This window comes from Garra rufa, chromosome 11 (assembly GCF_049309525.1).
Source record: "Garra rufa chromosome 11, GarRuf1.0, whole genome shotgun sequence".
Lineage (NCBI taxonomy): Eukaryota > Metazoa > Chordata > Actinopteri > Cypriniformes > Cyprinidae > Garra > Garra rufa.
Window position 1 is genome coordinate 20,006,054 of NC_133371.1, and position 22,970 is coordinate 20,029,023.

Below are 22,970 nucleotides of genomic sequence, written 5' to 3' on the forward strand. Positions count from 1 at the left end.
TTTGAGACACGACCTGTTTGACAGTTAACATACTGAACTTCAGTTTTCTGACTGAGCGGTTCAGTTGTCTGAGATCTAAGATGGGCCGCAGCCCTCCATCCTTCTTGGGAACAATGAAGTACCGGCTGTAGAACCCGGATTCTCTGAGCTGAGGAGGGACCACCTCGATGGCCTCCTTCCTCAGAAGAGAATCTACTTCTTGTTCCATTACCAGAACCTGCTTGGGGCCTATCGTAGTAGGAAATACCCCGTTGAAGGGCGGCGCCGGGCCCCTGAACTGAATTTGATACCCTCTTTCTACAGTACGCAGGACCCATGGAGACACATTCGGCAGTAGTTTCCACGCTGCCAGAAAGTGTACTAAGGGAACCAGCCTCTCGAGGCTGGTTTCTGGTAACCTTTGAGGAATTAATTCGGTGGCCTGTAACAGCTGACTGGCAGGCGACACCTGAACTAACTGCTCTGAAGACCCCCGTGGGGGTGACAAACTTACTGGGTCCGCTACGTTGCCGGGCGGGACCACCAGCAGAGGTTTGTGAGAGACTGTCGCGCCCTGAAACACTGGCAGGGTTAGCTGACTGGTCTCCTGAGGGCCCCGAGGAGAAATGGGCACCATATAATGTGGTGGACCCCATTTCCCCCCGAGAGGGGCTGCCCTCAACGGCCCTGAGCCACAGCAGTCAGGGCCGCTTAGCCGAGGACCTCTTCGACTGAAGCACGACCCTCAGGTCGGGCCTAGTCTTGGAGGCCCCGACTTGGAGCGCTGCTTACCCCGCCCCCTTGATCTGTCAGGAGGGGTGCGGGTAGCAACGCTCGCTTTCTGCGCCTCGCGGCGTGAGGAGCTGGTACGTGGCTGGGGCTGCTCCCGTCCAGCAGCCCCAGAGGAAAAGACACGGCGAGGGAGGTATTGCTGGAAAGCTGCAGTTTGTCTGCGGGCCTCCTGGTACCTGCTGATGACCGCATCGACCGAGTCGCCAAACAGGCCAGGAGACTGAATTGGGGCGTCCAGCAGGAGGGCCCTGTCCTTCTCCTTCACATCGGACAGGGACAACCATAGGTGCCTCTCCGCGACCACAAGGGCTGCCATAGACCGCCCAATAGCACGGGCGGTCTCCTTAGTGGCGCGGAGAGCAAGATCTGCTGTACGCCGCAACTCTGAGACATTAACCTCCCTGCCGTCGTCTAAATCCTTGAGCAGGTCGGTTTGGTATGCCTGCAACACAGACATAGAGTGCAGACATGACCCAGCCTGACCCGCTGCCGCGTACCCCTTGCCCAACAAGCTAGATGTTAGTTTAAGAGGCTTGATGGGCAAGGTCGGAGCCTTCAAAGATGATGCCGCTGCAGGAGACAGATAGCTCGCGAGCGTCTGTTCAACTGCTGGCATCATCTTGTACCCGTGCTCCTCGACCCCTCCCACGTTACCGTAGTAACCGGAGGAGGGGGTGAAAACACGGGCCGAGAATGGTTTCTCCCATGATCTCGACAGCTCACTGTGGAGATCAGGGAAAAACGGAAAGCTCCGCCCTGGAGGTGGCTTGCGTGTCCGCAGAAAGCGTTCATCTAACTTGCTTTCTGGCGGCTCATGAGATTGCTCGGCGGGCCAGCTGATGTTGAGTCTGGCTACCGCACGAGTTACCACCTCCAGGAGCTCCTCAAATTGTGGGGATTTCATAGGCGGTTGAGGGAGATCAACGCTCGAAGAGAGCCCTCCGGGAACGAAGCACCCGCAGTGGAAGACGTTCACACTGCGGACAGCCAACCCCCTCAAGGGCTGACTGAGCATGCTCCGCTCCCAAGCAGAACACACACATCCTGTGTGTGTCCCCACCAACGATGAATCGCTGGCAAGGAGGAACACACATTCTGTGTGGCTGCTGAACCGCCTTAGAAATATCTAACTTCTTTCCCCTTTTGGCAGACATTGCTCAAACAAAAGCTGTGCAAACTGGCACAAAAAACAGCAATGAATAACCAGACAGACAGACCAACATAGAGCGCTTCGCTGAATGACAAAAGCTGAAGCCGATTTGAAACGCACGTGCTTATATACTTCCTGGTCGCTGACGTCACCGCGCCGGTGACGTCACTCCCGTCGTTCTATTGGCTACAGACTGATTCAGAGGTGGGTTCGCCAGTGGCATTCCCCAAAGCGTTGATGACGCAGTGTTGAGTTCCCGGAAGGGAACTTAAAACAACTTCCCCAAAAGATAGATAGGAAAATCAGTTGCTCTTCTCACCCGTGAAACGCTCACGCACCCCACACTCCCGACATGCAACTCACACTCGAGAGAGAGAGAGAGAGAGAGAGAGAAAGAGAGAGAGAGAGCATTCAGGTGCCCCGTAGTACACCGTATAATGCATATTAGTGTTTATAAGCTTTGTTTACAGGGGTAACAAAGGAAACTCTATTGCTGCTGTTCCATAAATGCCACCTGCTGTCAGAGTATAAATCTGCATTTTTAATTATTTGTTATTTAGCTGCTGATTTTGTTTTGTACAGGTATCTTATGTAGCATAATTTCACAAATCTAATCTCAGGCCATTCTATTTTTGCCTTAAATCTTGAAATTATACAGTCTAATTTAAAAACAACGGCACAAGCTACATATATGTAGCACTACTGTCTGTTCAAAATAAATGAAAAAAATTAATTTGTTGTACGAGGTATGTACCACACTGTGACTTATGTGTACCATTACACCCCTTTTTGTGTATTAGTACACGTACAGTACAGACCAAAAGTTTGGACACACCTTGGACACACCTTTGAACCAAAGTTCTCTTTATTTTCATGACTATGAAAATTGTAGATTCACACTGAATTATATACATAAAAAAAGTGTGAAACAACTGAAATATGTCATATTCTAGGTTCTTCAAAGTAGCCAACGTTTGCTTTGATTACTGCTTTGCACACTCTTGGCATTCTCTTGATGAGCTTCAAGAGGTAGTCACCTGAAATGGTTTTCACTTCACAGGTGTGCCCTGTCAGGTTTAATAAGTGGGATTCTTGCCTTATAAATGGGGTTTCGGTCCATCAGTTGTGTTGTGCAGAAGTATATATAGTATATATATAGTATATATATAATTAAATATTTTATAGAATTAAATATAATTCCACATGTGTTAATTCATAGTTTTGATGCCTTCAGTGTGAATCTACAATTTTCATAGTCATGAAAATAAAGAAAACTCTTTGAATGAGAAGGTGTGTCCAAACTTTTGGTCTGTACTGTACGTTGAACTTTTGTGTCTGATTGCGCTAATACTGTCAAAAACATACAAGGTTTACATATAAACACAGTTGGTTATGTCTAAAGTGAACGTAAGTTGTTGAGAAAATACTGAATTTTTATTTTTGGGTGAACTATCCCTTTAATGCTAATAAAACAACAAAACACAAACAGAAAAATCGCTTACTTGTCTTGACTGAAGAACTTTAATACAGTTGTTTTAATAGGAATCAGTATATAATTTATACAGTAAAGTGTACAGTATATAGTGTTTTATTTTTGTATTTGTTCATCCAGTTTCTTGCTATTGCTACACCTGGAATGCTTGAAAAATAAACTACTGTTTGTTTTATTTGTATATTAAGTGTATTTGTAATGTGTATGTTTGTACTTATTTTTAATAACAAAAATAAAATAATGAAAAAGATTTTCATCTTCGCCCACTTTTTTATATTTTTATATTATGTTACCTTGTAAGGCTTTGTTTTTTAAAATGGGGAAATTAGTTTGGCTTTACTGTTCAGACAACTTGCAAAATAGTAAAACCAACATGACAAAGAATCGTGATCAAGTCATGAATGGTGATTTCCCACCCCTAGTGAAAACTTATTTTGGTTCTGTAGTTATTTTAGTTCCCAGGGTAGTATTGGCATATACTGGTGCTTCCCCAGATAATATCTACCCCATAATATGGCTGGTTATCCATGTAAGCCCCTTTCCCTCGTTAGGCCTTTGAGCAGCAGATGGAGCTTATAGGAAGTCACTGCAGCTTGCCTTTCACACCCTGATCATCTGCCATTAATGTGCTAGATAAATGTTTAAACAGCAAAGGCAGATAGAATGCTGAAATACCGAGATGTTCTCCACATGCTCTTCCTCTCAGCCATGGGGGTCTGGATAAGAGGGCAGGGCGGTAGGGACTAGGGTCAGAAAGTGGATGCCTGTTGAATCTTAGTTCAGTGAGAGATTCTCATAAATTATACTGTATGTCTATGGACAGATATAAAATGTACAGAGATAATTGTCTGTAGAGATGTAACTGAACCCACCACAGAGAAAGAATTTTTAAATAGATGTTTGATTTATTATTAAATAAATTATTTATAGTGTTAATTTGCTCCTGACCTCTGATCCATTGTGCTTCTTTTTCCTTTGTAGATGGAGTCTGCATAACAGCTGACTGCACACAGTCAGGTAAATATATTTTACAACATTGCACATAGCACAGAATTAATCATAACATGTCTGACAGTCAACTGATAGCCTTTCTTGCACATTTATTAAAGACTTTTTATATTATTATTATTATTATTATTATTATTATTATTATTATTATTTGTTTTTGTTGTTGTTGATGATGTCATGAAGTTCATACATAAAAAATATTCTCTGGCATTGTAGCATCCCGCCTCATTGATAACATGGACCACACGGTGAACCCCTGTGACAACTTCTACCAGTACGCCTGTGGTGGCTGGCTAAAGAAGAACATCATACCTGAGACCAGTTCACGTTACAGTACCTTTGACATTCTCAGAGATGAACTGGAGGTAGTACTCAAAGGTAATTTAAAGCCAATAAGACTAGTTTAAAGAAAAAAATAGTAGCTTTTTGCCTTTACAATTATAGAATAGTGAAGAAATTACTAGAAATTATACGGAGAAGGGTGTGGGTTCAAAAAATGACCCAGGCCAAATTTAAATTATCTGTAAACAAATTACACCATATAAATTGTGAGTATGTGCACTACCTGCCAGGCCATGTCTCCCACTTTGATAAAGTTCATGACACAATGAACTTTATCAAAGTAATGAGGCAGTAAGTTGCTTGCTATATCCTACCTACATAGGCAGTTATCTATTAAAATAATGGCCTAACCAATGCTCTTCATGTGAAGTGAGCAGGGATTCAACCCACATTTTATTTCCATAGAGTTTGACATTAGCCTGTTGCTAAGCTAACAATAGCGTACTTTAAAGATCACAAAACTATGGTACCTTTAACATAACATATAGGGGAAAAGATATCCTGTCCACAAATTACGAATTAGTTTCCATGGCTTATTGATTCATAGTAATGGTTTATTAATTCGTAATTTGTAGGTGCATCGTTACCACGTTGTACTACAGTTTTTCTCAATTGCTAAAACACTATAACCAGTCTTTTGAACTAAAATTTCAAAACTATAACGCCATTTTTGAAAAAGCACACCCATTTCCCTAAACAATAAACACTATTCCCTGCTTTGACACATGAGTTATATTTGGTGAACTGTTACTGCAAAACTCTACACACAAATCCCTACATTTCTCAGTGCTTACACCATGTGGTCATTTAGAAAGCACAAGCATTCAATATCGTTCACTCAAGTCTGCGAAGTTTGAGCTCAATTAGCACACAATTACTCAAGTGGAAACACTAGGAGTCAAAATTTAGCACACACCAATCAGAACCTTAGATGGAGATAAAAGAGCCAAAGTCAGCTTACAGTTTTTCTCAGTCACTTTGGTGCATTTCTCAGATCAGAAATGAAATTGTCAAAACTACTTGTTCAACATCCACATCATCTAGTCTCTTGTGCACATAATAAAAAACTTCTAATTTTTCTGATCAAGTTGCGATTGGTTTGGTACATTCATACCTGATTATATACATTTGTCTGCGGTTTCCTACATTATCAGTTGCTATTGTCATGTTGCTCAAAATGTATTATATAGTTCTCTGTGCAATAGTCTTACCCCTCAAAACATCAAGTCATTAGCTCATCGTATAAGTCATTACCTAAATGCAAAATTTTTGATCTAGTTGTCACAAACTGTCAATCATATATTCTATACATTTCTATTTGACTTTTTGTAAATTTGCCATGAATTATTCAAGTGAATCTTGACTTTCACTAATGAAGATAATATAGAACAACTAATAAACAACTAATGATAAAGCAGTTCTCTGAAATAGCTCAAAGGTACAGCTCATGAACCATCAAATGGAAAGCATATATAGACAGAGGAGAGCGCAGGAGTTACAGTTTTTCTCAATTGCTAAAACACTATAACCAGTATTTTGAACTAAAATTTCAAAACTATAACGCCATTTTTGAAAAAGCACACCCATTTCCCTAAACTATAAACACTATTCCCTGCTTTGACACATGAGTTATATTTGGTGAACTGTTACTGCAAAACTCTACACACAAATCCCTACATTTCTCAGTGCTTACACCATGTGGTCATTTAGAAAGCACAAGCATTCAGTATTGTTCACTCAAGTCTGCGAAGTTTGAGCTCAATTAGCAGAAGCTTCGGTGGAGATAAAAGAGCCAAAGTCAGCTTACAGTTTTTCTCAGTCACTTTGGTGCATTTCTCAGATCAGAAATGAAATTGTCACAACTACTTGTTCAACATCCACATCATCTAGTCTTTTGTCATGTTGCTCAAAATGTATTATATACTGTATTTCTCTGTGCAATAGTCTTACCCCTCAAAACATCAAGTCATTAGCTCATCGTATAAGTCATCACCTAAATGCAAAATTTTTGATCTAGTTGTCATATATTCTACACATTTCTATTAGACTTTTTGTAAATTTGCCATTATTCAAGTGAATATTGACTTTCACTAATGAAGATAATATAGATAAACCAATGATAAAGCAGTTCTCTGAAATAGATCAAAGGTACAGCTCATGAACCTTCAATTAGAATGCATATATAGACAGAGGACAATGCAGGAGTTACAAATTCTGACAGTGGACTTTCTAATTTTCTAATTTATTTTCACCTTTGTGCCCATATTTCTTTTTCATTTTTGTTTCACAATGACATTGTAATGTGTTTTTATTTTATTTTTATTTTTTTTATTTTTTTGTCAGACCACTAGTACAAGTGTAACTGTGAATCCTGTCCAGTTTTTTCAATCAATATCCCACATACAGTAATGTGTAATTTTCAAGAGGAAGAGTAGGAGGTGAAAGAGGAAGAGGAGAAGAAGAAGGATTATGACGACGACAACGTGGAAGAGACAGAGGAAGGGAAGGGCAAGAAGACAAGCAGTCTCAAATATTTTAGTTGATGAGTACCAGGGTTGGAACAGGCATGCAAGAGGATTTGACCCCTGCTGCCTGGCCAGGGCTAATTTAGTGATGCTGAAGAGGTTCTTTGGCCTGTCCCAGACCAAAGACTGGATGCTGAGCAGAATAATTATTTTTGTTGTTGTTTGCTGTTTTGTACTGTACTCTACAGTACATTAAATTAAGGAATAAAACTCTTGCAAAGGCATAGATTTGTTGTGTTCATCATGTGAAAAGATTTTTATTTGTATTGTTTTCGTAGTATTGTTTTGAATTTATCTCATCAGTGTGAAAAACTGTGTTGTAGTGTGTGTGTTTTTGAGGATTTGTGTGTCATGTCTGAGAGCAAAGTTTGTTTTTTTAGCAAGATTGAGTTTTGAGTGGAGAGCTTCATTTTGACCTCAATATAGGAAGTTTGGGGAATTGAGTTAGGAGTTGTGGATTTGTGTTTAGAGTTTCGCAAATAAGAGGCATAATTTCAAGAAATATGTTTAAGCAATTGAGAAAAACTGTCATTTGTTTCCTCATTTAGGCAAATCAAAGCTGTGTTGTAATTTGTTATTTTGTTTTCATATATTTAAATTATAGCCACAATTTACCTAAAGTAGTTAGAGAGAATGAATTAATACATTGTGGGAACAAATTTCTTACAATATATTGTGCCATATGTGTTCATACAATAAATTAATTCCATTAAATTACACTATATTTACACTATTTTAGATAGTTAGAGCCTCTTGGCCACTGAAGCAGCAACTAAAAACAGGTAAAAGCCATTCAGTCTTCAGTTTAGTTGTGTCTGATCTAAACTATTTTAAGCTCAGTGAAACTCTGCCTGAGGCTCTGAAGTTGAAATTTAAAGCTGTGTCTCTTGTTCCTCTTGACACAGTAGTGAAACCTGTCAGACAAATACAATTTTATCTGTAAATGCTGACAGCACTGTAGTGTGTCTTGAGGGATGGAGAGAGCATTAATGTTATAATGTGGGGTTGTACAGCACGTAGACTGCTAGACTGAGCAAGAGAAAAATGGCTCTTAATCGGAGGCCTCAATTTGAGGACCCTCAGCAGACCTAAGCTGTCTGACCAGGAACGAGGAGCTTATTAACCCCAGCATGGGCACTGATTTACACAGACAATTCCAGAGCAGCCCCTTGAGGTCAAGAGATGTTTTAGAGGGGGTGTAGATGAGGAAGCATGTGTGCTAATGATCATTTTCCAGGTGGTGGAAGGAGGAAGGCTTAACCTTATAAATGCAGGAGATTTGACTGGAGAGGTTAGGAGCTGTAGGGGGCTGTGCACAGACAGAGGCTTGAGGATGTGTTGTGGAGTTAAATGTTATTGAATCTGTGGGGAGCTCAAGATTCAGGGGTCAAATGCTACCAGAGCTATAACTTAACCTTGACGGTAGGGCTTGTCAAAACATAGCTTGCTCAGTGCCTTTTTTACAGCCCCTCTCTCTGTGCCACCTTTTTAACAATTAATGATCTGTTACAATCAGCCTTTGCTTTATGAGCTTTTAATTCAGAGTGGCAATGAGTTCTTGATTTACAGCAAAAATCAACAAGGACGTGCTTTAGTTTTCATTTATTGTTGCCTTGATGAGAATTTCTATGACTTTTCTCACCTTATTTAACGTTTAATTAATTGAAAATCATTACTAATCAATGAACAAACACTGAGGGTGAAATAAAAATAATCATCAAGGAGTAGTGAGGATTGTGACTTCCCCGGAGAAATCTAAATCCCCTCATTAGCATTTTTCAGTGTGCTGAGCTTTTGTGGGATGAAAGGAAATGCTGATTGGAAAATAAGAGTCTATTTAGAGATTTGATTAGACTTTTATGCAAATGCAGTGTTGATGAAATTAGTGTTCAGGGCCTATGCTTTGGTTTCCCAACCTCACTTTTGTATTCAGCTGTTGGGACTTTGAGAGATGGGTTTAATTTGTGGAGTAAATGCTTATGTAGACTCATGCATCATTATACACAGACCATTCCACTCTAATATTCACATTAGCATTTGACTATAATGGTTTTCTAGTAGTTTATTGTCATATGATTATATTTGGTCTTCGCCAATTGTAAACATGCTGTCACATTTATGATAATACAACTTTTATTTGCATAAAAGCGGAATGAGCTACATACTTAAGTTACTGCATAGCTATTGTGCTTATGGTACGATTAGCCAAAGTTCATGCCATAAAAGCTTCTACATCTGTGCTGAAAACACTTTCATAATGCTTACATTGCACCTTTGCCAGTCCAGAGTCTGACATTTCAATAATAAAAGCACTGACCCTTCACAACAGTTCAATCTGATGGGCCACAGAGAAACATGTTCCATTTCACTCTTGCTGCAGACTTTGATTATTTCTACTTAATATGACTTTTTTTATTGATCCTCACTCTTGGCATCGAAAAACAAACCTATATTAAACTTGCCACTAAGAACATACACAAAAGAGTATTTGGAATAAAATTTCACTCCTTTTTATTCTCCACAAAGCAATTTATCTAAGCAGCTTTTGTCATAAACAGCAACTACCTTACATCTTCAGCACCAAGCTTCACATACTTGTGGCATTAATTCAGTACCTTATTACAGTAAATGTGGCTATTTACCCTGGATGCTGTTCAAATGATTTATATGGCCAGGGGGTATTTTCTGTTACTGGTTGAGAAGCATGTGCTTTGCTCAGGTGTGAGGAGTTGTAAAACACTATATAAATTTCAGTATGTGAGTCAGCAGAACCGCTGGAAATAGCTAGAGTTACAGTGTAATCAAAAAGACTTATAGAGAATATAAAAGCTGATTTAAAAAAACAGAGAAGCACGGATGAAATACGAAGAGTGAGAGAGATCACAGACAGTTTTTTAAACAGGCTACTATGGAGAAAAAGGAAGAGGAAATAAAGAAAAGGATGAAACACACATGAAAAGAGAACAGAAGCGTTATGTCATACTTTTTTCTTTTTACGTAGGCAGTGCACTTTGCATTAATTCATATCTGTAAGCAGGGATATTTTGCCATCACAGAAAATGGAAGATAAATACACTACATTATGGATCTTAATGTCTAAATGTTAACATGTCTCTAGCAGACTTAGCCCACTGTGATAGGCTGTGAGAGACATAATCCAGATCAAGCTGACAGAAAATGGGATATAAATATGAGAAGCTTTCTGAACAGGGCCAGAAGAATACTCATGCATATACATGCAGGAGATGCTCGAGGGAAGGGCTGTTTCCTGCCGGGACAGAGTGGGCTTTGTTGGGAGATGTGGGTCAGATAAGGCTAGTGCTGATCTCAGTATCAAAAAGTAACTTTCAGTGGAGCTGTATACAAGCTTTTGTGGTCATTCCATTAAGAGAGAGAAAAAACCAGTAGCTTGGCTTTGATATAGATACATCTGTTTTCATTTATTTCCACTTCAATGGGTGTTTTTGGTCATTCAGTGCTGTTTTAGTATTATTATTATTTTTTCATTTATAAGTTGTGTTCCACAAATTATGGCTTACAAAAACAAAGAATAAAACACATTTTATGGCTGGTTGAAGTACTGTATAATTTAAAGCTTTAAACTTGTGGGCTAACTAATGACCAATCCTCTTATTTCCTAAGGCTAAGTCTGTGGTGCATTTAGTCAGTAGTCTGGAAAATTCACTAAATACTTCTGCTACTTCCGCATTAACACTAAAAAAATGGGTCTGTGTTTGAGCAGTTGACTCTAAAGGCATAGTTAAAAGAAAACAAATCATTATTCATTCATCAGTGGAACACAAAAGAAGACATTTTAAAGGATACATTTCTCCACAAAGACATTTTTCAAAATATATATATCAAAAAATAAAATTCTTCCTTCTGTGGAATACGTAAAAAAGCTTGTATTCTATTCCACAGAAGAAAGAATTTTATTTTTAGAATATGAAAGTTATGTAAATTATTATTTTTTTTTCTTTTTTTGAGTGAACTATACCTGTAATTGAATCAGTGGCTAAACAAAGTACAGCAGACACCACATGCAAACAAACAGTACTATCAGCAGGCACAATATAGGCATAATATCCTCTCAGATTTAGATCAATGACAGGCTTTAAGTGCTTCAAGACTTTTTTTTTTAAGTCTTAAGTTTTAAGTATTTTGTCTGTAAATCAGCAAGAGAAAAAAACAAGTAATCTGCACATGTCAGATGGAAGGAGAAAAAGAGTGACTGAGATGAAGTGACAGAGTTTTGAAGCTGTAGGGGTTCGTGCCACATGGCCACCAGGCGGTCTCTAATCCAATCACTCACACACACATGATCTGTGCCCTTTCACAGGAAACACTGGGAACCAAGCACTAATTAAAACAAAATCTGAACACAAGTATTGCAAACAGGATATGAGAGATTTAAAGCAACAGATGGGCCACTTACTGAATGAGAGGTAGACAGTAGCAAAGTATACACGAAAGCATGGTGCATGAGGTTTTCATTTGGGATGATTTTTAGCCACTCTCTATAATGGCAGTACAAGACTGACATTTCTAAATCCATCTCCAAGACAGTCTGTTATATTGTCCAACAAATGCAATGATACTTTATATTCTTTTACTATAGGAGTGCTGGAGAGAGAAGAGAGTGGAAGCAGTAGCTCACTGCTCAAAGCTAAAGTCCTCTACAGGTCTTGCACTAATGAGAGTGAGTATAACTTGATTGATTGTCATAGCAATATAGCTTTCTGGTTTATTATTATATCTTTATATATTGTTAGAAAGATGCCGTCAAGACTCCATGTCGTTATCAAATCATTATGCAGTTTTTCAAATGAGCTGCCAAACATGCAGAGATGATCAACAAACAATTTAATTTCCACAACTGACTGGCTGCTTAAATAACCCTGCGTTACTTCGATATTTTCCTGACAGGCCTCATTGAACAGAGAGGTGGGATGCCTCTACTTACAATGCTGCCAGATGTCTTTGAGTGGCCTATAGCAGCAGATGATTGGGACACCAAGTACGGTACGAGAAAGTTTCTCAGTAGGCTTTTATGCATGAGCCCAATTACCTCATAGGTACGTTGTATTCCAATTTCTCCTCTCTCATCTCCTCTACAGGAATGAATTGGAGAGCGGAAGATGCCATAGCTAAACTGAATGAGAAATATGGAAAGCAAGTCCTGATTAGCTTTTTTATTGGTACAGATGACAGAGACTCCAATGCGCACATCATTCATGTAGGTGTGCGCAACAACAGTTTACACCTATTCTATTTTGCATACAAACACAAATGCATGTTCACTTTAGTTTAAATAATTTGTCCACAGAAAAGATTAAACTATAATATATACTTTCAAGCCAAAGACTTAAAATTGCATAATTGCTTAAACAAACAGTATCCATATTTATTGGTCTGTGAGGTTTTTAATTGGAGTAACGGATACAGTTTTATTGCGGCACTGCATGTACATGCATTGTTTTTTTTTATTAAGAATGAAAGGCTGATTGTCTTTTGGTTTTATTCTCTGTGTCAGTTTGACCAGCCAAGTCTAGGCCTCTCCTCAAGAGACTACTATGTGTGCACCGGGCCGTATGAGGAGGTAAGAATAGCCTGTTAAACAGGAAAAGGTGGATTTTGTCATACTTATCCTTGTGTTTCAGTCTACCTCTCTCTCAGCGGTAGCTTAGACCAGAATGAAGTGTGGTCTCTAGCTGTCTGTTCATTAAAAAGTTCTTATTTATGAAATGTACAAAATTTAGGAGTTACAGAAAAAACAACCCCTGGCTTTTTTTTATACCCGGAGTTCTTCCTGCATAGATTGAAATGATTGCATCAGTCTCAGAACATTGCTCCGGCCTCATATTAGATTTGCCCAGGCCACACATGTTAGAAGTGAAAGATAAGCCCAGTCCATCTCCTGAAAGATCCAACAAGCTACTTATTTAAAATACGCTAATCTGTTATCATTAAGTGATTGTTATTCAGGTCAGATGTATAAGTGCTATCTGCCATTATGTTCCAGACCTGTTTAATACAAAAAAGACAATAAAGAAAGTTAGAAAGGGACAAACAGATGGAAACACCTGGAGAAGATCTTGTCTTATGTTTCCAGTTTGATGACAAACAGTGATGATTATGTAACTTTTTGCAGGAAAGCAGAGGATGAGTGGAAAGAATGAATTAGCTTGAATCATTTCTCAGTGGACTAATGCTTCCTAAATGACTGGGAAGCCAGGATCTGGGTGCTATTGTATATGACTGAAAAACATTTGCATGCTAACAGGTATTGAATTTAGCACGGATGTGTTTTTAATGTGTGTGTGTGTGTGTGTGTGTGTGTTTTCTCAGGCCTGTGTAACATATGAGAACTTCATGACTGACTTGGCAAAGCTTATCCGAAATGACCGGGGTCTGGAGGTCAATGACACTAATATCAGGCAAGAGGTTGCCCGGGTGATGATGATGGAAAAGGAAATAGCTAATGTAAGCATTAAAAGCTTCTAAAATTAAAACAACATTTTTTAGAAAACTATAGTTAATACATTATTAGACCCTATACAAATAGTGAGCCCTTAATTCAATGCTAGTATAATTAACCAAATTTTTTGTTTAATTTGCTCATATGATATTGCTATGTTAACAATTTATTAACCATATATAGTTATCACTTTAGATTAATTGACAGAAAATGGGAAAATGGCAGTAATTAAGTGCTTTAAACCAACCTTTATATATTTATATTTATATATCATTGGCTTAATGTTTTTTTTTTACACTGTACAAACTGTAATTTTTTGTTCCCTAACCCTACCCTCATAGAAAACTAGAGAGAAACTAGAGAGAGAGATTTGTGTGAGAGTTAGGTTTATTGTTGGGGTTAGGTTTAGGGGATAGCATACGGAATAAAACATGTACAGTACAGTATAAAAACCATTATGCTTATGAAGATTCCCTGTAAACCTCTTTTGCCAATATGTGTGTGTGTGTGTGTGTCTGTGTGTCCTTAAAGTATTTTAATCATTTTAAGGGACAGTGAATATGAATGCAAATAATATTCAGTAAAGTTTGAATATTAAAAGTTTTCTGTGACCTAATCTAAAGTGAGAACTAATCACTTTTTATTACCAATCAACAATTCCATTAACACATTTATAAAACATTATATTTATATTTGTATTTATATTGTTTACTACATGGCCTAAGGTATGTGGGCTTTCTTTTCTGATTAAGAGGGTTTAATGTTTAATGTATTTAGTTATGCATTTATGTATTCATTTTTTTTTTTTAGCTAAATCCAGAAAAGCACTTGGGAGTTACTTGAAACTTTATTACACATCCATTGGCCAAGAAACAGTATGTTTCTTTGTTTAACCCATATGACATGTTTGTGCTCCCTCTGAAACTATTTGCTAGAGTGGCTGTGCAGCTCAACTTAACCCTGCGTTACTCAAGGTCTCAAGTCAGACCCACACTGCTTTTGAGACCTTTGTCTTGACAATAATAATACAGTTAAATGCTCATACTCAATAAAAATCTGCGTTTGTGCAGTTGGGGTTTGGTTTAAAGACTGTGTACAGCAAGGTTATATTGTAGATCCTCTAGGGCAGTGGTTCTCAATTCCAGTCCTCGCGTACCACCGCTCAATCTCTCTTATTTAATACTCCTCATTTAGATAACAAGCCTATTAGAAGAGAGCTCCATTTATGAACTGTGTTTCATCATGGAATATCCTGTGATGTCCACTTCGCAAGCCACTTAGGGTCGAATAGAACAGACCTCTGAAGTGATAAGAGAAACATATAAAAATGTGCAGAGCAGTGGTATGCGAGGACTGGAATTGAAAACCACTCCTTTAGAGGTAATGGAATTTCATACTTATAGTATTAGGGGATTGGGATGCTGTGTGTATAGAGTGAAGGGACTAAAATAACTGGACAAATAGCTGTTGAATCTCCTTCTCACATCCTATGAAATGCTGTCACCCTTTTTGCAATTTCATGCTCTCCTTGTCTGCACAGGCGACAGACACACCAGAGGAGAGAAACAACCCGGTTCTACTTTACAACAAGATGCCTCTGGAGACCCTGAAAAACAACTTCACTCTAGAGTTTGATTCCAGGGTAAAAAAAAGAAAGAAAAGCGTCACATCCCATGCAACTGCATACAATGTTTTACGATACACTTATATACCTAACATTTTACTTATAATATGTAGCATATAAGTCAATCTTTATCAAACAGCATTATCTCTGAAACACTTTAGTATAGGGACTAATTCTCACTGTTAACTAGTTGCTTATTAGCATGCCTATTATTAACATATTGGCTGATTATTAGTACTTATAAAGCACATATTCTGCATGACCATATTCTACACCCCTATTCCTACCCAGTACCAAAACTTAACAACTACCTTAATATCTATAAATAAGCAGGAAATTAGGATTCCCTTCCGGGAACTTGAGCTGCGTCATCAACGCTTTGGGGAACGTCACCGCGCCGGTGACATCACTCCCGTCTTCTGATTGGTTTATAGACTATGACTCAGAGTGCGGCCCACCAATGGCGTTCCCCAAAGCGTTGATGACGCAGCGTCTCGTTCCCTCAGGGAACCAGGGTTACATACGTAACCCGAGACGTTTTAAGGCAAAAGTCGTATTTAATGGTTTGTTAATAGCGAGAATTGGACCTTAAAGGAGTAGTCCAAAAATTTACAGATAATGTACTCACCCTCTTGTCACCCAAGATGTTTATGTCTTTCTTTCTTCAGTTGTAAAGAAATTATGTTTTTCAAAGAAAACATTTCAGGATTTCTCTCCATATAAATGACTTTTATGATGCCCCCGAGTTTGAACTTCCAAAATGCAGTTTAAATGCAGCTTCAAAGGGCTCTAAATGATCCCAGCCGAGGAAGACGGGCCTTATCTAGCAAAACGATCAGTTATTTTCTAAAAACAATTACAATTTATATACTTTTTAATCTCTACATAGAGTACACACAGAGCTAGACAAGACGAGCATTTGAGGTTAAAAAGTATATAAATTGTAATTTTTTTATTTTTTTATTTTTTTAGGAAATAACCAATCGTTTTGCTAAATAAGACCCTTTTTTCCTCGGCTGTGATTGTTTAGAGCCATTTGAAGCTGCATTTTGAAAGTTCAAACTTGGGGCTTCATGGATATGGAGAGAAATCCTGAAATGTTTTCCTCAAAAAACATAATTTCCTTATGACTGAAGAAAGAAAGACATGAACATCTTGGATGACAAGGGGGTGAGTACATTATCTTAAAATTTTTGTTCTGAAAATTTTAGTCCTTTAAAATAAAGTGTGATTGTTATCTTAATCTTATAAAAACCTCAATTAAATGACAAATTTTCATTTTGTTCTGCACTGCTCCTATTCAGGTGTTCAACTGGACGCTCTTCACTAATAAGATCCTGGACACAGTTGGCATTCCCATTACAGACAGTGAGGAGGTTATTGTGTATGCCCCAAACTATTTTAAGAGGCTTAACCCTGTCCTTGCCAAGTACACAAAGAGGTAGTTTCATGTGCAATCTTCTGTGTAGTGCTTTAGATTGTGTTATTAACATTGCTATATATACACTTGCTGTAAATATTAATTTCTTTTAAAAAAGGGTAAAGAAGTACTGAACCCAAACTTCTGAATTTATTTTTTACAAAAGTTTTCTACTTTTAATGTGTGTGCAACTGGACAGTTCCCTGAAAAAAAAAAAAAAAAAAAAATATGGTAAAGCCTATTTTTAAATGTGGGAATTCAGATTAAATGATTTTATAGTCCAATTAGTCTTCTTCCAGTTCTTTCCAAAGTGCTGGAGAAGGTTGTATCAGAACAAATTTTGCATCACTTAGAGACGAACAATCTTTTAAACTCTTTACAGATATAACCATTCCACAGAAACAGCTACTTGCTAATTATTTGAAATGTTTAAGCATTCACTTGATAACAAAGTAAAAGATGGTTCAGTATTCCTGGATCTGAAAAAGGCATTTGATACCAGAAATAACAATATTTTAATGTGAATAATAACAATAAAAAAAAATATGATTTCTGTAGTTGTAAACAAAGTGTTGTCATTATTAATTAAGACAATTCCTCATAATATTGATATAGGAATTCCTCAAGGAACAATTTTGGGTCTGATTCTTTTTAGCATTTATATTAATGATCTTCCAGAAGTGTGTCCTGATGTGAGTCTTCAAATGTATTCTGATGACACGGTTATCTACGTATCTGGAAGGAATTGTTTGGAAATTGAAGTTAACAAGAAACTTAGAGAAAGTGTCAGCTTGGCTTGATGCCTCTTTTTTAAACTTTATATACTAAAAAGAAAAGTCTGTATGCTTTTCAATAAGACAATTACCTGTAACAGAATCAACTGAAACATTAGAAATAAAGATGAGATTATTGAACAAGTATCAGAGGAAAAATATCTTGGTATGATTTCAGATTCTCAATTAAATTTCTGTTTTTAAATTCGATTATATTATTACATATGGTATATGGATCAGCAATTTGGTCTCAGACAAATCAATCCATAATTAATCAGATTGAATGTATTCACAATAGAGCTTTGAAAATTTTAGATAGAAATCAAATAAGATACCATCTTTTTCATTATGTAAAGCTTGTGTTTAAATGTTTAAATGGTCTTACCCCCATGTCCTTATGTAATTTTTGAGAGACTGGAGGGGAGATCCAGAATGGCTTCTAGTGGAAACTGTAAAGTTATACTTTGTAAAACATAATTTGCTTAGACTGTTCTCTCAGTAAAAGGTTTAAATTTTGGAATTCAATGCCTGACTATTTTAAATCTTTTGCAAATGATAAATATATTTAAAAAAGCCACAAAATCTTGGTTAATACAGCAACAAACTTGTTGTTATGATACGTGCTGGACTGACGAGACGAGAGACGAGGTAAACAATAAACATTAATATTTAATATAATCTTCAGATAAGCAGGCTGGAACACTCAGGAACAGGCAAGAGAATCCACACACTAATACAACATTTAACGACCGACAGGGAACTGAAAACAGAGACTGACTTATAAAGCAAACTGATTGATAATACACAGGTGAAACAGATGACGGTGATTACACAAACGAGGACTAATCCAAATGATAACAAAATGACAGGGGGAAGATAAATGGGCAAAACCAATGACAAGACAGACAGAACTGTGACATTACGCCCCCCTCCGGAAAGGCGCGTCCTCGCGCCGTGGAAAAAAGAAAAAACGAGAGGGGCGGAAAAACCAGGATACCAGAGTCAATGAAGGAGGGGGTTCCAGCGGAGGACGCAACCCCCGGAGGAGGACCAGAACAAAAGTCCAGGTGACAGAACAGACAGTCCAGAGGGGTGACGACGGAGGGAGGAGCCAGGGAGGACATGGGTGGGGCTTAAGGCAGGAGGAACCGACCCAGACCGCAGCCATGATGACGGCCCACTGTGGAGCCGACGGAGGGAGGAACCAGGGCGGAGCCGGAAAGACGATGGAGCCCGGTGGAGCTGGTGGATCGACGGGCAACGGTGAAGAGGAGGGCGTCGAGAGCCGTGGTGGAACCGCGGGGTCGAAGGGCCGAGGCGGAGTCCTGGACTCGGAGGCTGGAGGCGGAGCTGAGGGATCCTCCAGCCGAGACGCCGATGGAAGCTGGCAGTCCCGCGGCGAGCCCACTGCACAGGTGGTGGGCTGAGGGTGAGCTGGGGGACTGACTGCTGACCTGGGAGACTTTGGGCGGCTGGGCGGAACCAGCGGGGACTCAGGACGGCTGGGCGGAACCAGCGGGGACTCAGGACGGCTGGGCGGAACCAGCGGGGACCAGGCAGATTCAGACAGACGAGGGCGGGTGGGAGGGAAGTCTATGCAGGTCAGTGGCTCAGAGAAAAAGTCTATTAAGTCACATGAGTTATCTTGGGCAAGATCCGAGAAGAAGTCTATTAAATCCCCAGAATTAGATCCAAGCTCACCCTCAGTGGTGGTGCAGTGGGTAGGGCTCTCTATCGCCCTCTCTTGCTCCACGTGACAATCCATCGTCACGGATGTTGATGCCGGCTCTCGCACCTGGTCAGATGGGTCAGGCTCTGTCGCTCTCGGCTCTGGCACTCCATCTGCGGTGGGCTCGGGCTGTAACTCCGCATGTCAGGGTGATGTTTGGCTGGGTTCTGGGTCGTGAGTGGGGCTGACGTCCTCCTCGACGACGCCGACAGTGCAGGAAGATTGGCAGGACGCCAACACCCACTCGATGTAGTCCGGCAGGCTCTCTTGAGGACCCTCCCCGGATAGCAGCGCCTTGGTGGTGGAATTCAGTCCCAGGTGGTAGTAGATGCATAGGCTGCTATCCGGGAAGTGGGAATGTTCTGCCAGGAAGATGAACTCACGTGTATGGTCCTCAAGAGAGCGTTCCTCCTGCCTCAGGAGGATGAGATGAACAGTAGGGTCCATAATGAATCAAACAAAAATAAACAAAACACTGAGGGAAAATAAACGGGAAAATAAACGCAGGGGAAAGTGCCGGGTAAACTGTTTCGGTCGGTCGTTCCTGTTATGATACGTGCTGGACTGACGAGACGAGAGACGAGGTAAACAATAAACATTAATATTTAATATAATCTTCAGAGAAGCAGGCTGGAACACTCAGGAACAGGCAAGAGAATCCACACACTAATACAACATTTAACGACCGACAGGGAACTGAAAACAGAGACTGACTTATAAAGCAAACTGATTGATAATACACAGGTGAAACAGATGACGGTGATTACACAAACGAGGACTAAACCAAATGATAACAAAATGACAGGGGGAAGATAAATGGGCAAAACCAATGACAAGACAGACAGAACTGTGACACTTGTAGTCATGTTTAGTATATTTATTATACATTTGTGCACTTTTAGTTCCCTTTCGGGAACTCTACACTGCGTCATCAATGCTTTGGGGGAATGCCATTGGCGAACCCGGCTCTGAATCAGTCTACAACCAATAGGATGACGGGAGTGACGTCGCCGACGCGGTGACGTAATGCGACCAGGAAGTATAAAAGCACGTGCGTTTCAAACTGGCTTCAGCTTTTGTCATTCAGCGAAGCGCTCTATGTTGGTCTGTTTGTCTGGTTCTTGCATTGCTGTTTTTCTGTGCCAGTTTGCACAACTTTTATTTGAGCAATGTCTAAGAGGGGAAAGAAATTTGAGATGGCGGTGCAGCAGTCACACAGACGGTGTGTTCCTCCCTGCCAGCGATTCATCGTTGGTGGGGATACACACAGTCTGTGTGTTCTCTGCTTAGGAGCGGAGCATGCTCAGTCAGCCCTCGAGGGGGCTGGCTGTCCGCAGTGTGAGCGCCTTCCACTGCGGGTGCTCCGTTCCCGGAAGGCTCTCTTCGAGGAGGGAGCCTTCACCAGCGTTCCTCGCGGGTCTGGCCCCGCTTTCGCTGAGGCGGAGCGGCAGCTGCACTCGTGGGGTTCGCAGCTCGATCTGCTGGAGGGAATGGAGACGGGTGATCCCCTTTCTCCCCGCAATTTGAGGAGCTCCTGGAGGTGGTAACTCGTGCGGTAGCCAGGCTCAACATCAGCTGGCCCGCCGAGCACAGTCATGAGCCGCATGAAAGCAAATTAGATGAGCGCTTTCTGCGGACACGCAAGCCACCTCCAGGGCGGAGCCTTCCGTTTTTTCCTGATCTCCACAGTGAGCTGTCGAGATCATGGGAAAAAACATTTTCAGCCCGTGTCTTCACCCCCTCCTCCGGTTATTATGGTAACGTTGGAGGGGCAGAAGAGCACGGCTACAAGATGATACCCAGTTTCCGCCCGACATCGTAGCGGAGTTTGTCACCCCTACGGGGGTCCTCAGAGCAATTAGTTCAGGTGTCGCTTGCCAGTCAGCTGTTACAGGCCACCAAATTAGTTTCTCAAACTCTACCAGAGACCAGTCTCGAGAGGCTGGTTCCCTTAGTACATTTTCTGGCAGCATGGAAACTACTGCCAAATGTGTCTTCATGGGTCCTTCGTACGGTAGAGAAAGGATATCAAATCCAGTTCGGCGCTCCTCCGCCTCAGTTCAGCGGAGTATTTCTTACTCTGGTAGGCCCAGAGCAGGTTCTGGTGATGGAACAAGAAGTAAACTCTCTTCTGAGGAAGGGGGCCATCGAGGTGGTCCCTCCTCAGCTCAGAGAGTCCGGGTTTTACAGCTGGTACTTCATCGTTCCCAAGAAAGATGGAGGGCTGAGGCCCATCTTAGATCTCAGACTTCTGAACCGCTCAGTTATGAAACTGAAGTTCAGAATGCTAACTATCAAGCATGTCGTGTCTCAAATCAGGTCCGAGGACTGGTTTGTCACGATAGATCTCAAAGATGCATATTTTCATATCTCCATCCTTCCTCAGCACAGGAAGTTTCTCAGGTTCGCTTTCAGGGGCGAAGCTTACCAATATCGAGTTCTTCCTTTCGGCCTAGCACTCTCACCCCGCACATTCACGAAGTGTGTGGATGCTGCGCTGGCTCCTTTGTGACTCCAGGGCATCCGCATACTCAACTACATAGACGACTGGCTGATCCTAGCCAGCTCAGAACAGTTAGCGGCTCAGCATCGAGATGTTGTTCTCGCTCATATGAAAAATCTGGCGTTGAGGCTCAACGCCAAGAAAAGTGTGCTTCAAGTACTGTTAGGTCTTATGGCAGCAGCAGCCAACGTGATACCTTTTGGCCTGCTACACATGAGGCCGCTACAGTGGTGGCTCAAGACCAAAGGTTTTTCCCCAAGGGGAAATCCATTCTGCAAGATCAAGGTCACGCGGCGATGCCTTCGTGCCTTGAACATGTGGAAGAAACTTTGGTTTCTATCTCAGGGCCCGGTTCTGGGAGCTCCTTGTCGCCGCGTCATGCTAGTGACAGACGCATCCCTCACCGGGTGGGGAGTGGTCATGAGTGGCCGCTCGGCCTCCGGCCTGTGGACTGGTCATCATCTCTCGTGGCACATCAATTGCCTAGAGATGTTGGCAGTTTTCAAGGCTTTGAGGCATTTCCTCCCAGACCTGAGGAACCGCCACGTGTTAGTCCGCACCGACAACACAGGGGGGCAGACATCCTGTCGAGGCAGGGGCCGAGGCCCGGGGAATGGATGCTTCACCCCGAGGTGGTGAAGCAGATATGGAGAGTGTTTGGCCAGGCTCAAGTGGACCTCTTTGCGACTCTAGAGACATCGCAGTGTCCCCTCTGGTACTCTCTAGTGCCTCCAGCTCCGCTGGGGCTGGACGCCATGGTACAGACATGGCCGAGGCTTCGTCTGTACGCTTTCCCCCCGATCGCTCTGCTCCCAGGAGTTCTAGAAAGAGTACGCCGGTACGGAGTCAGCCTACTACTAGTAGCCCCGTACTGGCCGGCCCGAGTATGGTTCTCGGACATCATTTCCCTCCTCGACGGCTCTCCATGGGAGATTCCGGTCAGGAAGGACCGTCTTTCCCAGGCTGGGGGTGCAATCTGCCACCCCCACCCGGAGAAGTGGAAACTGTGGGTGTGGCCTCTGAGGGGGCACACCTCATAGATGGTGGTCTGTCAGCCGAGGTTGTGGAGACCATCCTTCATTCTAGAGCTCCCTCTACTAGGAAACTTTATGACCTTAAGTGGAGAATTTTCACCTCGTGGTGTAAAGAGCGACA

At 41.0% G+C, this 22,970-nt stretch overlaps 1 protein-coding gene across 1 annotated transcript in view; it reads left to right on the plus strand.

The window, feature by feature from the left end:
* Positions 1-22,970, plus strand: part of LOC141345585 (neprilysin-like) — a 53,104-nt gene that overhangs the window by 19,825 nt on the left and 10,309 nt on the right. Inside the window, exons 3-11 of the mRNA XM_073850458.1 lie at positions 4,395-4,430; positions 4,638-4,799; positions 11,907-11,987; positions 12,215-12,310; positions 12,406-12,524; positions 12,822-12,887; positions 13,637-13,771; positions 15,307-15,408; positions 16,695-16,831. Coding sequence (XP_073706559.1) covers positions 4,395-4,430; positions 4,638-4,799; positions 11,907-11,987; positions 12,215-12,310; positions 12,406-12,524; positions 12,822-12,887; positions 13,637-13,771; positions 15,307-15,408; positions 16,695-16,831 — 934 coding nt within the window. The remainder of the gene's footprint in view (positions 1-4,394; positions 4,431-4,637; positions 4,800-11,906; positions 11,988-12,214; positions 12,311-12,405; positions 12,525-12,821; positions 12,888-13,636; positions 13,772-15,306; positions 15,409-16,694; positions 16,832-22,970) is intronic.